General features: G+C 40.9%; 1 protein-coding gene across 1 annotated transcript; it reads right to left on the bottom strand.

Moving 5' to 3' along the window:
* Positions 1-971: 971 nt before the first annotated feature.
* On the bottom strand, positions 972-7,768 carry LOC116846649. Its single transcript, XM_032820762.1, has 5 exons — positions 7,527-7,768; positions 2,447-2,633; positions 2,111-2,268; positions 1,900-2,019; positions 972-1,699 (listed from the first exon to the last, which is right to left on the bottom strand). The coding sequence occupies exons 1-5, from the start codon at positions 7,544-7,546 to the stop codon at positions 1,522-1,524; spliced, it is 663 nt and encodes a 220-aa protein (XP_032676653.1). The 5' UTR covers positions 7,547-7,768; the 3' UTR covers positions 972-1,521.
* Between the last annotated feature and the right edge of the window lie 8,275 nt (positions 7,769-16,043).

Raw genomic sequence — 16,043 nt, forward strand, 5'->3', positions numbered from 1 at the left:
TTTTACTTTCTGAGATGCAAAAGAATAAGACAGTAAGTAGATTTCACATATAAACACTGAAAATTAAAAAAAAATGACAAATTTGTGTCATGAATTTGTTTTATCGCAAAGCGGAAGAAATAATGTCAGTCGATATAAACACTATACTATTATTAGTAAAATATTCTATTGTGGCATCTTCAAATAAATTTTAATGAGATTTCACGAATATCTATAATATTTTTTCCGAGAACATTGTATTTTTCTTGTCTAACAGTATACCGAGGAGTAATTCGCAACTTGGAAAACTTCCCTTTATAGACAAGGAACGCGCCTGATGAAATTGATATTCATTCTCCGTGCACGTACGTGTTTGTACGTTTTATGTAAAAAACAGTAGGGCGTTTTGTAACTTTTGTCACGTAAGTATAAGATTTTATGGTTGACTGACAATGCGGCTCGCGCAGTAGAGTTCATTCGCCTTCGATGCACCTCGTCTTTGTTCTGGCGAACAATAGAATATTTTTTGTTGCATTTCTTAGAATCATTAAAATATACTTCGCAATGAAGTATGTGTGACGATGCATCTAATTAGTTAAAGCAGCACACTTAACGTAGCTGATTGGCGATTAACTCGTTTCTTTTTAACGCTGTTTGTCAAAGTTAAAAATAGTTACTTTGTGTATTTGTATGCATAATATTCGATCGATTTCATCTCCTAGAAAAATAAATAATAATTTACAGATATACATTTTGTCAAAATTGAGAAAGAAATGTCAGGTGTACTTTATGGAAAGAAGTCATAAAAAGTATAATTACGTAAAAGTCAATTTCGACTTTTATAAACTTGCATTTCCAATAAAATTTGTGCTCCATTTTTTCACATCTGAATAATAAAATCACAGTTGTTCAGTAACAAAATGTCATTCTGATCAGATGCGTCATGTCGCGAGAACGATCGAAAGATCAGCGTAGAGTACATCGGAACGGAGTTCGCTTTCCAGAAACTTTATTGTTCACATTAATTAATTGTCACATTAATTTACATTTATACATTAGGTGATTTAGGTATTTGACGGCAGTATTTTGCTATATACACATCACTTTTTTATCGTCTCTTCGATCGACCACATGTCTACTGAGACCCGGCGACGAAGAGGAAAACTACACGGCTATTTCGTTCCTTCAGATAATCGTTATATTCACTTCGCAATTATTTCTTGATATACTTTTTGTAACACGCGACGAGATGCCAACGAAGCTGCCGTTTTTCGAGAATGACGAGATGTCTCGGTATGACTCGTGCCCAAAGCATATCACGATCTTTTATTTAGTGTCAATTATATATTATCGAAAGTCTCGATGCACAGAGACTGAAACTTTAATCCGCGGTGAGAAACTTGATCGTTTGAAGAAGACTGGATACCTTACAATGAGAAACGACGATTTCTACGCGCTGATAAATCGTCGAATTCGATCGCTTTGTGTTTCTAAGAAGTCAATGAGAGTTTGGGCAAATCTCACAACGATTTAATAAATGACTTATGATCGAGCTCCTCTGCGGTAGGAGTTGGTTTTGGGTCTCACTTGAATCTCCTCCCGTTGGGTCTCTTCGACCTCCTCTTGGATAGTCTTACTTCCTCTTCCTCCAAACCTGCCTCGTCCCGATGATTTTGCCTCGCCAACTGTGCTGGCCTTAGCACGACTGTTCGTGGTGGCTCTGAGGAGCAATTATCGCCAATCAGCGACAGTTTATCAAACAGACTCGAGTATAAACCGACTTTTATCATTTAATATGCTACCGAGAAAACTCATACGTAAAACGAACGTTATATTCCTATTTTTAGTGATTTGTAAAAGAAAATCAATAGAAATGGAAATATTCTCTTTATGATATTATATACTATATATATGTATTACTTCGACTTAGCTGTGGTGTGCTCTACGGCAGAATGCGTGGCGGCCGTTTCTCGTGGATGACTGCTGGGCCCAGTCTGGGCTCTTCTCCTCTTCAAGGCAGCCAGAAGATCTTCGTTTGATCTGAAATTATATTCGTGTATTTTTGTTATTGTTCGTTCTCAAAGATACTTGATGTAAAGTATCAACTTTATGGGTTCTATTGAATGGATACCTGAAAGGTCTGACGCCACCACTATTCCGAAGCTTCTTCGTAGCTTCGGTCGTTGTCGTAGGAGTTTCGTGTTCTTCGCTTTCCTCAAGCACGTCTTCGTCTTCCACTTCATCCTCCTCAGGCGCTTGCTCCACCGGCTTCGACGTTGTCGACTGAGCCTAGAAAAGTTATTTCGTCAAATTTGATTCTTAAGATTTATATAAGTGTCGGATTTTTAATTGAATATTGTGTGGTAATAGTTTGGCTCGAAGATCAAGTTGATTAAAATCTGCATTACGTAAGATCTCTTATGAATGCCGCGTAAAAAATTAATGTAAAGAAGAAAGTTAAACTCACCGCTGGCGCTCTTTTCTTTCCTACATTTGCTACGCCGACACGTCCTCTCGAGGAAAGAAGGCCTCCCAGTCGACCACCTGCTGGCTTCGCCGGCGCCGGCGTCACCGGCGCTGCCGCTGCCTCCTCCTCGTAATCATATTCCTCTTCGGCTGATCTGCTGACGGCTATTATACAGAGGGCTAATATTCTGCAAAGAACACGTTACATGCATTGCAATCTTCATGTATTATCGGCTGTTCTCTTCACCATTCGCAAAATAATTATTATTTTACGATCACTCTCTGTGTGCACACACGTGTTCCCGTTGAGTTATCTTGAAGTGACAATCCCAAAGGATAATATGCAGTCGTAACACTTTAAGAAATGGATAAAAACAATGTTATTGTTAGAAAAAATATGTAATTTGCGATTCTTGTTGTGTATAAAATTTTAGAACAACGAGGGAATGACATAACAGTATTTATATGATGTGACGTAACAGTTATCGTGAACTGTCGTTTGCATTTATATTTTGCGTCGCTGGATTGCGGAAGAACTGCGCTGTATGACCAAACAAGCGACAGCTGCGGGTTATGCAGAGCATGTTCTGAGAGATTAGAAAATGATTTTCCTGACAGTGAGAAAGAGGAAGGCGACAAGCCGAAGGATCGCATGGAGACCACGACAATCTGTGCCTTCGCTTACGGGCGTATTCACGCTAAAAAAAAAAGAGCATAATTTAAGTTACGCCGTCGCGAAACGAGTTTATGGCGTTTACGGCGACTAAATTGACAGGTTGCACTTAAGAAACAGCGGAATATGCAAGTCAAACTACTGCTCTGAAAACTTGGAAGCTAGCATGAAAGAGTGCATGACTATTGCTTTAGAAATTTAAGAGCAAATTTATAAATTTCTCGTAAATCATGTACTTCTAATGTCACTTCTTGTATAAATCACTTGTTCGCTTCTATTATTTTCGAAAAAATTCTTTATTAAAAGAATACACACACACACACAACAATTCGCGTAAGATATGAAGTAATGTGAAATATGGTCGAAATGCACGTGTACAATTTGTAGTTTGCGAATTAATTTTACTTTAAATATTTGTCTCACATATCTTCGACACACTTAGCAATTGTTTTGAAAAGATATTATTTTCTTTTCAATTAATATTAAGAGCAAAACTTATATATATATATATATATATATATATAAACAATTCTCTTCATATTTTTCTATATCTTCGCAAACTTTTCTTTAAAAGGTTTCTTCCTTTTTAACTCTTAACAATGACAATAATTTTGGAAAGAAATTATTTCCCTTTCAAGTAATATTGAAAGCAAAATTTACATAAACAGTTCTCTCCATAATTTTCTAAGTGTTCGCAGGCTTCTCCTTAAAAAGTGACTTTTTTTTACTTAACAGCAATAATATATAATTTAAGGAAAGAAATTATTCTCCTCTCAATTAATATTGAAAGCAAAATTTGTATTGATAGCTCTCTTCATAATTTTCTATGCGTTCGGCAGGCTTCTCCTTAAGAGGGATCTTTTTCTTGGACTTGGGTCTCTCGCGGGGGAGTCGGACCGAAAGTTTCTTTTCCGCGATGGCCGAGCGATCGCTCGCGGATTTCGCGCAGGACGCGCGCAGGACGGTACCCGGTCGCAACTTTCGCCAGGATCGAAAAAGGAATCCGAGGACGAGAGATCCTACTCGTGACGTGCGCTGCAGCGATTATTGCGTACGCTCGACTCGGCTCGGCTCGGCGTGCGGCGCTCGTTCCCGCTCGCGCGTTCGCGTTCGCTCGTGGTAGATCCGCGTACACCAGGTGGATTTTGACCTGTGACATTCACGTACACGAGACTCACTTTCTCTGCTCGGCTCTCGTGCAACTCGCGCACAGCGGCGCTCGGGATTGGCCTGCGCCGTTACGACGGGACATTCATACGTGAGGCGGCTCACAAATGTCAAGAAAACCAGCCGAACTCTCGGGGCCTCGGGTGTGCCGAGGGAAAGAAAGGGGGAGAAATTTCGAGGGATCCGCGGGAGACACATCGAGTTGGTCGGGCGATTTCGATCGATAGATCGCCGCGGGAATACCCGGCGCTGTACGGTTGCGAAAACACGTGAATTCGGTGTTCTCTCTCCCTCTCGCGAAACGAGAACGGCCGCGACGTTCTGTCATACTTGGAAGTTGTCGAATGACTGTCTCCGTTTGTTGGTGAACGTTTTGTGTTGATGAATTAATAAATATACACGGATAAAAATAATCCAGATATATGCGTTATAAATTCTAAATATATACACGCTTTGCGGGACACCTGTGTGAATATAATTATCTCTATGTTCTAAATAAATCGGTGAGATCGAAAACTACGTGACGGCCGAGTCCCTTTAAAGAAGTTCACCTGTGGTTAGAATTGCATTAAGTTTTTTTGGAAGTTTTACACGCGACGCCGGAAACGTAAATTGCTCGAGCAGCAAGGTCGATTGGCGTTGCAAATTAATTCGTTCCTCTTACCTGCGCTTTCATTAACGCATCGTCTGTGTGCGTAGGTATATTGGTATTAGCCACGTGGCATACGCGTAATGTCCCGTTTCACGTCGGATAAAAACACACTCACACAAGTCCGCCCACGAAAAGGAATTACCAATTAATTCTTTTTAATTCGCGAGATGTCGCATGTCGGTCGCATTCGATACGCATTGAGTGCGGAATAATTAGGCAGTTTGCGAACCGGGGACACCGTCAGTCGCGTTGCCTCGTGTCCTCAATTTTCAAACAGACGTTACCTCGAAATATATATTACAACATGTCCAAACTTGGTCGCTGCTCCGCCAGAATTCGTGAACAGATGCTTCAGTGCATCTCTCCTTCGGGTCCTAAATTGCGTGCGCGTACGCGTGTTTACTCTTCCAAGTCGCGATAATTAAGTAATTTAGAAATCTTAGTGGAAAGTTTAAGTATAAAACGCGAAGGAAGCCGCGTACGCACGATTGATTTGCTCACTTGTGGAATTCGCAATGTACCTTTTCTTTTATCAGCTAACCGGTTTGCCAGCAAACGAGAATAGTTACCGTGCGTAATTAATGAGCGTAATCCTCGCCGCCCATCGAACCACGAAACGGTCCGATTGAAGACTACAGTTTCACGTTAGCGTATATCCAATAGTTGGACCGCTACTCGCCAGCGAAGTAATTCATCATCGTCCGCTCTCGACTCCGTCGTGACGCGAGATCATTGAACTTGCTGGATCTTCGCCTTGGAAGGAAGCGATTACATTCGCATTAATCTGCCTGCAGGATGTTGTTAGCAACATGCGTGGGTCCGCCGTTAGAAGTCTTTTCCTCGCCTTCTTTTGTACCTTTTATCTCTTTCTCTTCGTTTGTTATTTCGCTTCTTTAGATACTTTCTCCTTGGAACTTCTACCTCTGATTTTCTCTCGTTCTAAATTCCTTTCTTCGTCTTTCCTCGAGCCAAAATTAATGTTTCTTTCTTCCTTTCTTTGTTTCTCTTTTTTTAATTTATCCCTCGTCCTCTTGTTATTTCTCTTTACCTTCTTGCTTATTCAACTATAATTCTGTATTACAAATTTATGTGGCATTTGATATATTTTTACTGCACTTAAGGAGACTCGCCTCAACGTGAATGAAAGTCTCTTGTTCTTTATCCTCCGTCAGTTTTCGATAGAAAGAAAACGCTTTATAATACACGTCTCGTTCAGAATAATGTCAAGGAGAATCAACGACGTATTATTTACACGAATTTTTCGTTCGTTAAGAAAACACGTATTAATTGATTTCAACAACAATCTCCGTTATGCGCTGTCGCTCTCGCTGCGGCTTTTCTAATCGATTTCCTGGTCAGGAGCAGGAAAGGATAGCTACTGCAGCCGTTTGCATAACGCGTCTTCCTACATCCCGTTATTAATACTTTGCTCGTAACTACGTTCGCGACCGAATATGAATCTGACCGGAATTGGTGTAGAACGCAGGTGCAGCGTCGAGTAATCAATGGACGACGTTCTAATAGAACGTGATGATTAAATAACCAGTTGCAAAGTCGGTGCACCTATTTTACGATTCGTGATGTGCATACATTATTTCCAATGCGAATATTACACTAAACAATCTGACATATATTAGCCATTAGACATCGTAAATCAATCTGCGTTGTCGTGATCGAAAGTTATCGGTAGCGGCGATTACCGCGAGCGTTAACGCATGATTTTGATTGCAGGCAATAGATGACAGATATAGAAGCTTGAAAACAACATGTAGGTAGGATACACACACCTTTCGATCGCGAATGTTCAACCGGCCTTGGAATTACTCGACTTAGCCACCCAAAGGCGATCCATGGACTTACGATCCGTGGATCTGCGATCAGAATCGACCGGGCTAACAATGCATGAGTGAAAGATCGCACCGTTAAACGTCACTAACTGCATCTTTGTCGGCTATTTCTTGTTAACGTCGTGCTTTTGACATTCTAATCATTGGGCGGTATGTGGTACAGCTGAACAATATGTTACATTCGAGTGTACTGCTTAGTGACGGCTGCAATTAAATTATTTATATATCAGACAAGTAGATTTTCTTTTCTAATTCTCCTTCGAAATATAATCAAAATTAGAAAGAAAGCTCGCCAGATATCGTTTACCTCTAAACAAACCAAGTGATTGTTTCTCCGAGTGATTCTCACGTAACATTACGCTCCATTTCCAGTTCGTGTGGAAATAAATGAAACGTTCAGACACTCACCGAGCGAAATTTACAGAAAAGAAAAACGAGTGATTCGCAACTTAAGAGGTTCGTCGAACCACTTGCACAGAAGCTCCCGACATAATCGCCGAGAGTCACTGTCAAAAAGAAGAAGAAGCCTGCTGATTATGTCCTGACTATGTTCTAATTATGTCCCATCACATCATGAAGATTGCGAGCTGTCGAGGAAAGAAATTGAAAGGTTTCACGTGTAAGGGAGACGTTCGATTGATAAAGATTGTGTGTCGTTGGGTCGTGTCTAAAATTGGACCTTGCAAATCCCACGGGAACTACCACTTCTGCGACTAATGCGGACGGCTCGTGCGTTACTCACGTGAACAACGTAAGTTTCATGGTGCCGACGGCCCGGGGATTCTAGCTGGCCCTGCGGATGTCGTGCCCTTCTGCGGCTGCGACGTGTGGAAAGCACCGATCTGTGGCCGACTGTTAACCACTGGGCGCGAGGCCGCGGCGAGGAATGGATATCAGGCGACGACGGCGGCAGGGACCGTAAGAAAGCACACCACTGCAATCGCGGAGGCTGTGTACTTTGGAGTGCCGAGCCGAGTTTCCCCTTCTCTCTATATATATGGCACTCTCACTCTACCAGCAAACCACCCGTGCACGAACCGTCCGCGATAGCGTACGTGTGACTCCGATATATCCTTAATGATACGCGCACACTCACCCTCCGCCGTAATGCCGTCACGAATGCGTGGACTTACGCCGCGCTTACGCTAAGCCGGTGGGGAGGCGAGTCAAGTGGCGAGTTACGCGCTTGTTTCTACCTGCTTACGCGTTTCTCCGTCATGCGTCGGGATCTATTAATATAATTAAAAGGCGTTTGTATGTGTGTGACGTCATATCCATTATGCACGGGCAGAAAGAGAGAGAAATACAATTCGCTTGTCTGTGATTCTGTTGCTTGTCTCTCGACGAATAATAATAGATGCAAGATAATAGAAGATGTATGAGGTAGGACGTGAATCTTGGAACAAAATAAATTCCGTGCCGTCGCGGAGATTCATTTACGCATGCAAATATATTCCCGCACACGCACGAATGTTTCTTGGCTTTTTTTCGAGGTTTCAATTTCCGAGTCTATTTTACTATATATATTTTAATACAAAAGAACACGTACATTCCTCATTAATAATTAATACGACATTTAATATCGAACTGCAGCGGTTCGTGCAGAAAAAAATGGGGAGTGCGGGGACGTAGATAATCTTGCGGAATCGGAATTTTGATATCGGGATGCATCGAGCACCGCGCGAAAAAGGTCACGATTTGGAGAAGAACCGGCAGTGTTGGGTAATTGGACATCTTTTCGCATCGATTGCAGAATATTTCCTACATGCGACGGCGCGCGATGCATACCGCCCGGTAAATTGACGCGACGATATTTCCGAATATATTATTTTATTTCGCAAACACGCGCGCAAGTCGTGCGGACGAGTCGTCGAATAAATATTTTGCAAGTGAATAACTAATGGCTGTTCCTCTCCCTTCGCCAGAATACAATATCGTCATTCTCGAGCGATCATGCGCCACTTAAAAAAGTTCTTTATTTTATTTTATTAAAAAAAAAACGCTACACTAGGATCTCCGTTAATTATTTCAACGATTTATTGATCACCAGTGACGTTGATAGTCTTTCATCTGATTTTTCAAGACATTCTATTCGGGAATATTACGTGATCTAACCGATCTTTGCATAACAGTGTTAAATAATTAAGTAGTCACGTGATTCTTTATAAGACCGGTACATTGCACGAAATTTATCTGAGAAGAATCATTTCAAATTTCTATCGACATCTCTCTTTTTCTCTCTCTCTCTCTGTCATTTTCGATCGAATCGCGAGTGGACTGGGACAAATAGCTTCTCGTATAACTCTTCCTTTCCCTTTCGTTTGTAGTTTAGGAGACGATTACCCCACCGTTTTCTCGGATCTCGCAGACTCTCCTTTTCGCTGCTCCTTCGTCTCTCTCTCTCTCTCTCTCTCTCTCTGTCTCTCTCCCTCTCTTTCATTCCCGATATCTCGACTGTCCGCGCCATACACACGTTTCGTGAAATTTATGCCACGCTGGAATATCCGCGGCTCGTCTTCGCGGCCAGCACGATGTAAATTCAAATTCCAACGATCTTGCCGTCGAGGGAACGGTAAAGGTATTGTCCGCACGTTGACCGGAACAAATCGGTCGGGATTGAGAGGGATGCGCGATCGCGCCCGTTCGCACGACATTCGCGGACTGCTCGGCCGTTCTTCGTGCTGCTCCGATTCGCGAGCACGTCGGGTGGTTCCGATAGCCTTTCAGGATGCAAAAAGATCGCGACGGGGGACAACGCGTCTTAGATCAGACCACGAGCAGTGAAAGTAAAGACACGGACACCTACAGCACTTTGTGCTGTAGGTAAGAATGCCGTGGCACCCTGCCGCTGGCCCCCATGGCCGTGCCCTATCGCGCTCGCGCTTCGTTTTGTCGCCGAGTCGCGCGAAGAAAGTCAGGCCCCGTGTCTCGGCGGCCGTGAAAATCGAAACGATCCTGGTTTTCCTTCGTTTTGCTCCTTTACGTCTGGCCCTCACCGGGCCGGCGGACTTAACCCACCCGCTTAGCCCCGAAAAATCGACTCACAAGAAACGTCGCGTATATTTATTTCCTCGCGGAGATTCCCTCGAATAGAGCCTGAAAAGGACAAATGTGAAGAAACACACTTCGAGATAATCTGTATTCTTTGTATGCGTTTCTTTAATGCTGCAAGAGATCGTGTCTCGCCACTGTCACTGCAAAGGCCATAAATTGCAACGATCTACGGGGAGCTTTCTCGATCCTGCTGCAGCGAGCACAGCTCGTTCTTTCGGAATTGAAATTATTATCCTTGAAATTCCACGCTAATCCGTATAAACCAAGAAAAGGATAATTGTCGAAAGCTTGAATATTTCTAAGGAGGAAATAGTTTAGGTAAACATTAATAACTTTTCTCAAAATTTTTAGAAAAAAGCAATGGATGAGATAAGATCTTATTAAAATTATAATACTTTCAATTATCAATCAAAAAATTGGAAAAAGGGCAATTCGAGTTCAAGCACAGAACTAATAGTGATATAAACCATATGGGTAAAAAACCTTCCTTGTGTTAGGAAATCGTGTAATATTTATTGAACATGAATAATCAATATAAAAAACAATCATACGTTTTGGCTCAACCATGAACCCTCTTCAGTGATAATAAAAATTCAAGGTTTACGACACGAACGCATTACAATTAGTTAAAGACCTGCGTAAATTGACATGAATGTTAATCGCAATATTAAAGCTGACAAGACCGTTACCGAAATAATATTAAGTAGTTAATTAATATTGAGAAGTAACCGTCATAACTATAAAAATATAAAATAAAGTAAAAATAAGTAAAATTGAAATATAATAAATAATTAAAACTGACAATATAATATACCCTTGTTGAGTTCAGCTAAAAGTAAACCGATCCTGTCAACGATAACATCGCCACGTCTACGAAATACAAATAATTACAGATTTATATACTTAGCATTAACATTACAGAAACGACTTGTGGGAGAGAAGGAAACCAAAACAAAGTTTATTTTCATAACAAGCCGCAGTAGCTTTCAATTATTTTTCAAAATTTTATTTGATCCATTGTTTTTTGCTAAAATAATTGAGAGAAGCAATTAATTTTGGCCTGCCAAATTACTATCCTCCTATATGAGAGATATAATTATATCTTACAAGGATAAAAAATATATCAATTTGTGCGTCCAAACGTTTACGTTTGGAACATTGACATTGAGCAATCAAATTTTTCTCTTATTTTATGATATCGCTTACGTAAATGCCAAAGATCAAAACGTTTCAACCCGTTTGTTATCTAATCTTTAACTCGTCAGTTTACTTTCTTTAAAAATATCGGTAGTCTAATACAAATAATGTCCATCGGAAAAAAAGATTATATCTTTCCGATTAAACCTAATTGAAATTTTAATAAATGACATCGCCGCCTCGATGCACATCTACGTACATTTTACTAGGACAGACGAATAAAATACTTGCTAAACGCATTACTTCGTAAATGACGTGAGTAAATTGACGATTAACTGACGCCGTCTCAGTGAAATTACCGATACACTCGTAATTTATCATCAAGTCAAATTAATAACAGAAAGCGCCTGCCGGTCGAACAAATCTCGAGTAGATTTCACGTCAATTTGTAACCTGCCATAATTGGCTCCATTGTGCTCGCGCGCGCTTACCAACGAAAATAAATATTCGGCTAGGCGCCACATCAAGATCGTACTTGTGGCACGAAAAGAAAGTTTCTGGCATTTGTTGACGCGTCCGAATGACAGATACATCGATCGCCGCCGATCGCCCGCGGCCAAGCCAAGGGAGTGGCTGGCTCGGCTCGTTCGTCTCGATGCGATCTATTCATCCGATCGATCCGACTGTCCGTCGACACTTTGCTTCTGTAATAAGGTCAGGTTCAATTTCTTCAACGAACGTGCCAGTTTAACGTCAACTCAGCGCCAGCTCTAGCTTGCGGACTTTGTGGTAGTTGACGTTTGAAAAGCTCCTGTCGAAATTGTGCAGCTCGTGCACAATTTCTCTTGCTATTTGAAAGTATTCAAACAGTAACTTTACATGCTTGCCAAAGATTCCATAACTAAAGAATATTTTTCTCGTCCATCTCTTGTTTATTATTAGGTGGAGGGAAAATTTAAGGATAGGTTTAGTTTGACGACTCGCATGCATATATATAATTGATAATAATTTTGGAGATGTAAGAAAACATTACAACCGACGACGAATGCAGTCTATATAATCGAATGCTTATATAGCCGCGTAATTATTGCTTTTTCGTCCAAAACTAGAAATTTATGGCGTGCCACGTCGCAACTTGGAGATCTTCAGATGAGATTACTGCGCCTAGCAAAAGTAATCTCGTGCCATGCTAAATATGATTCTAGAAAGCGCAGATTAAACATGTATATCATGATACTGATGGGCAATATCCAATAATTAAATAGCCGATAAATTATTCGATACGTATGTTAATTTGCACACGGTAATTATGTGCAGCGATTATCTGTATTATAGCAATGCAGCCTTTATACAACGGCACGTTTATATCTCTCAGCAATAAATTTGTTCCTTGTCGGAACAGCTTGCGGTGTTGTTGCTTGTCCACATACTCACAACTAACACAAATAAATGACGAAGTATATAAAGGAAATCTAATACTTGACAGTAAAATATCTGAATAAGTAAATTTTATGCCAATTAACGAATATGAATCTATTTCCATATATACAATATTAAAATGCAAAATTAAATGCAATATTTATGGGATAATTATCTTACATATGTTACAGATATGATTGATTAAATTCTGTAATGTATACTGAGCTGTTTTAAATTTGATTATTATAAACTGTGATGTACAGTAATTATATGTAGGAAAATAATCAATGTTGCTGAAACTATTTTCAGGATTAGATAATATTTGCTAAGAACTCCTATTATTTTTCTAACGAGATGATGACATGGAATTTGTTTTGTGTGCGTTAAAATATGTGGAAAGTTACAGGGGCGAGAATCTATTAGCAAAAGTAGTAAGCCTAACAGAAGTCAACCGTTCAATCTTATTTATTAATAAAATAAAAAACTTTAATTAATTAATAAATCCATAAAAAACGATTTAAACCGAGAAAGAATAAGTCTACATATATAAGTTTATACACTGTAAAAAATCTTGCGTACACAGTACTCAAACAAATGTTCCAAAAAGTCCACTCTAAATTTTATGTCGAAAATAACTCATTCATATGTTTATTCGTGTGTTATTTACATTATGTACTAATCTATACATAATGTAAATAACACGCGAATGAACATATGAATGAGTTATTTTTTACATAAAATTTAGAGTGAACTTTTTGGAACATTTGTTTACGTACTGTGTATGCAAGATATTTTACAGTGTAAGAATAATAGATTAGAAGTATTTAAAACATACGAAATTAAACTGCCATGCGATTCAAATTAGAACCTTTAGTAACAATAAAAGAAACGTTTTTGCACTGAGATATGTTGTCACCAAGTAAAAGCGAGACGAATCAGAGATTTATTGCAAGCGAATATACACATATACAGGGTGTCCGGTAACTGATCGAGAAACCGCCGTGTACGGGTAGAACGAGTCAAAATAATCATAAAAGTTATATACTATTTTTAAATTTTCTCAATATTTATTCCGTAATTAATTAAAATGTATAAACGAATGAGCTCACGAGATAGGATAGGCTCTGTGTGTAAAAGAAATGACTTATCTTTTAGCAACGATAAGTAAACAGCTGATTTCGAGGCGAAGTAACGTGTACGTATCGCTTGTTACTCCGCCTCGAAATCAGCTGTTTACTTATCGTTGCTAAAAGATAAGTCATTTCTTTTACACACAGAGCCTATCCTATCTCGTGAGCTCATTCGTTTATACATTTTAATTAATTACGGAATAAATATTGAGAAAATTTAAAAATAGTATATAACTTTTATGATTATTTTGACTCGTTCTACCCGTACACGGCGGTTTCTCGATCAGTTACCGGACACCCTGTATATGATTGACTACAGGCGCGAGGTTCCCGCAATTTATGCTGCCATCTACCGCGAGTGGCATCAAGTAGGAACGAACAAGAATGTCGATAAGTACCTTACCGACATTGCAGTTATACCACGATATTATTTTCATCATTTTCAATTCGGAAGCACGAAGGAAAGATAGTAAACCGTAAAATGAATGCTACGCTATACAGAAACCGGTCGTCCAGTAGCTTGTATCAGACAATTAAAACGGACGTTAATGCCAGTGCTATTCGCGAGGTAACCTAACCAAGACACATCCCATATAGCACAAGATTTAAAAAATATCCTAAAGATATCCAAAGAATTGCAAAATATCCGCATAAATCTTCAGAATATCCTAAAATTATTCCGAGGATTTCTAAATGTCCACACAAGTCCACAAGATATCCCTTCAAGATCTTATGCTATGAAGGATGTAAACACGGAGCAAGCACGCGAGTAAGGGAGATATAAACTCACCGAAGCAGATCTCAATGACGGATCTTAAAGCAGCCCAACGAAGACGAACGTCTCAGCTTCCCTTCACTCACATTCTTCGCTCGCAGTTCGCACTTTCGCGACGCAGGGGGGTACGAACTGCTAAAAGTGTACTAAACGACGTCGCGTGCTAATCGCGTTCGCGCACACTGAGTATCAGGATGACTGCTCGCCGCACGATTTCCCATCACGATATTCGTCCGCGGAAATTCCCTTGCTAGCGTGCGAGAATACAAACAAACGGTACGATCGCGATCCGCGCTCGATCCGTCGCAGCAAATACATCGCAAAAGTGGCGCGAAGCAATATGGCCGCTTTGAAATTCCGGCCTATTATTGGCCGAGAGCACTCGGCCTAGTGGCCAATCACCGGTCGCGTTGAATCGACCGATGTATGTAGCATCGATCGTATCGGACGTATCGATCTTGCTCGAATCGATGCGAGTTCGAGAAACTCAACCGTCTCCTTCTCCTTTTCCAAATGGATCGCGGCGAGACGTCGTCGCGAACCCTCTCCGCATCTTTCGCGATTTCGGTTCACCGAGGGTAAGTTTCCAGCTTGTATTGTCGCCGCGAGTACCGAAAGTACATCTCGCGCGTTCATCACGACGAAATATCGCCGGCGAATGTGAACATATCGCGGAACGGGTGTCGTGCAAAATTTTGCACGATTGTCGTTAGCATTATGGCGATGCGGAGTTCGAATCACTGTGCTGTATGCTCTCAACGAACGCCGCAGGAGAGTTTGGCCCGCGAATTATCGCCGAGAAGTGTCGCGAGGGAGTTTCGTGCGTTTGTCACAGCGAAATATCGTTAGGTAACCACCGAGAACGAATATCTCGCGTAACGGCTACCGAGAGTGCTGAGCATTTGTCGCCGCGACATCGTTAACGACGCTCCGTGAATCAAGATTACTCGCTAGCAAATGACTCTGGATCGCGCGGCTTTAGAAATAAATAAATAGTCGGTGACTTATGAGAACTCGCCCTCCCAGCATTACGTCGTTTGTTACATCGAATGAATATAGCATGTATATCGTATATTTCGGTACTTCTAGCATCGCAATCGTCGTATCATATATCAGCGTGCATACAGTACAGATGTCTAAAATACATCCCAGAAACGTCCCCGATATATTTTGGACATTTGTGCTGTATGGGTATTTAGTCAGAAAAAGAATAGAGTCATTGTAGGACATGTGAGCAGTCGTCCCATATTTCCATATTAATGTAATATTTTTGCGCTGTGTAGCTCTCGCATAACGCTACCTAGAACATTTGTTTAGTTCCCAGCATTCGTTGCATCGAATAAATATAGCGTATACGCATCGAAACTAAGAGTCACACGCACGCACGCCTATGTTTATTTAGAAAACGGATGGCTGCACAGCAAGTCGACGTCGAGAAGCCGGCCCATATTTTCCGCGATCTCAACTTGCCTAAAGTGAACTTCGCGCGCGTATCGTCGTCGGGAGTGCCGAAAGCAAGTCCCGCACAAGTGGCGTAGTAAAGTGCCATCTAACAAGTGAATGTCTCGTCGCGTAGCGGATCGTCGGGAGTGTCGAGGGAAGTTTCGCGCGTTCGCATTATGGAGGTTAGGGGTTATATCGTCGTACTTTACGCCTTCCGAGCCGTCGAGGAACTCGTGTATGCGGAAGTAAAATTCGCACGTCGTCGCGACAAGCATCGCTACCTAACCTCCCAAAGTAAACA

Source organism: Odontomachus brunneus, unplaced genomic scaffold (assembly GCF_010583005.1).
Source record: "Odontomachus brunneus isolate Ranch 3 - 2012 unplaced genomic scaffold, Obru_v1 Obru_scaffold_066, whole genome shotgun sequence".
NCBI classification, from domain to species: Eukaryota; Metazoa; Arthropoda; class Insecta; order Hymenoptera; family Formicidae; genus Odontomachus; species Odontomachus brunneus.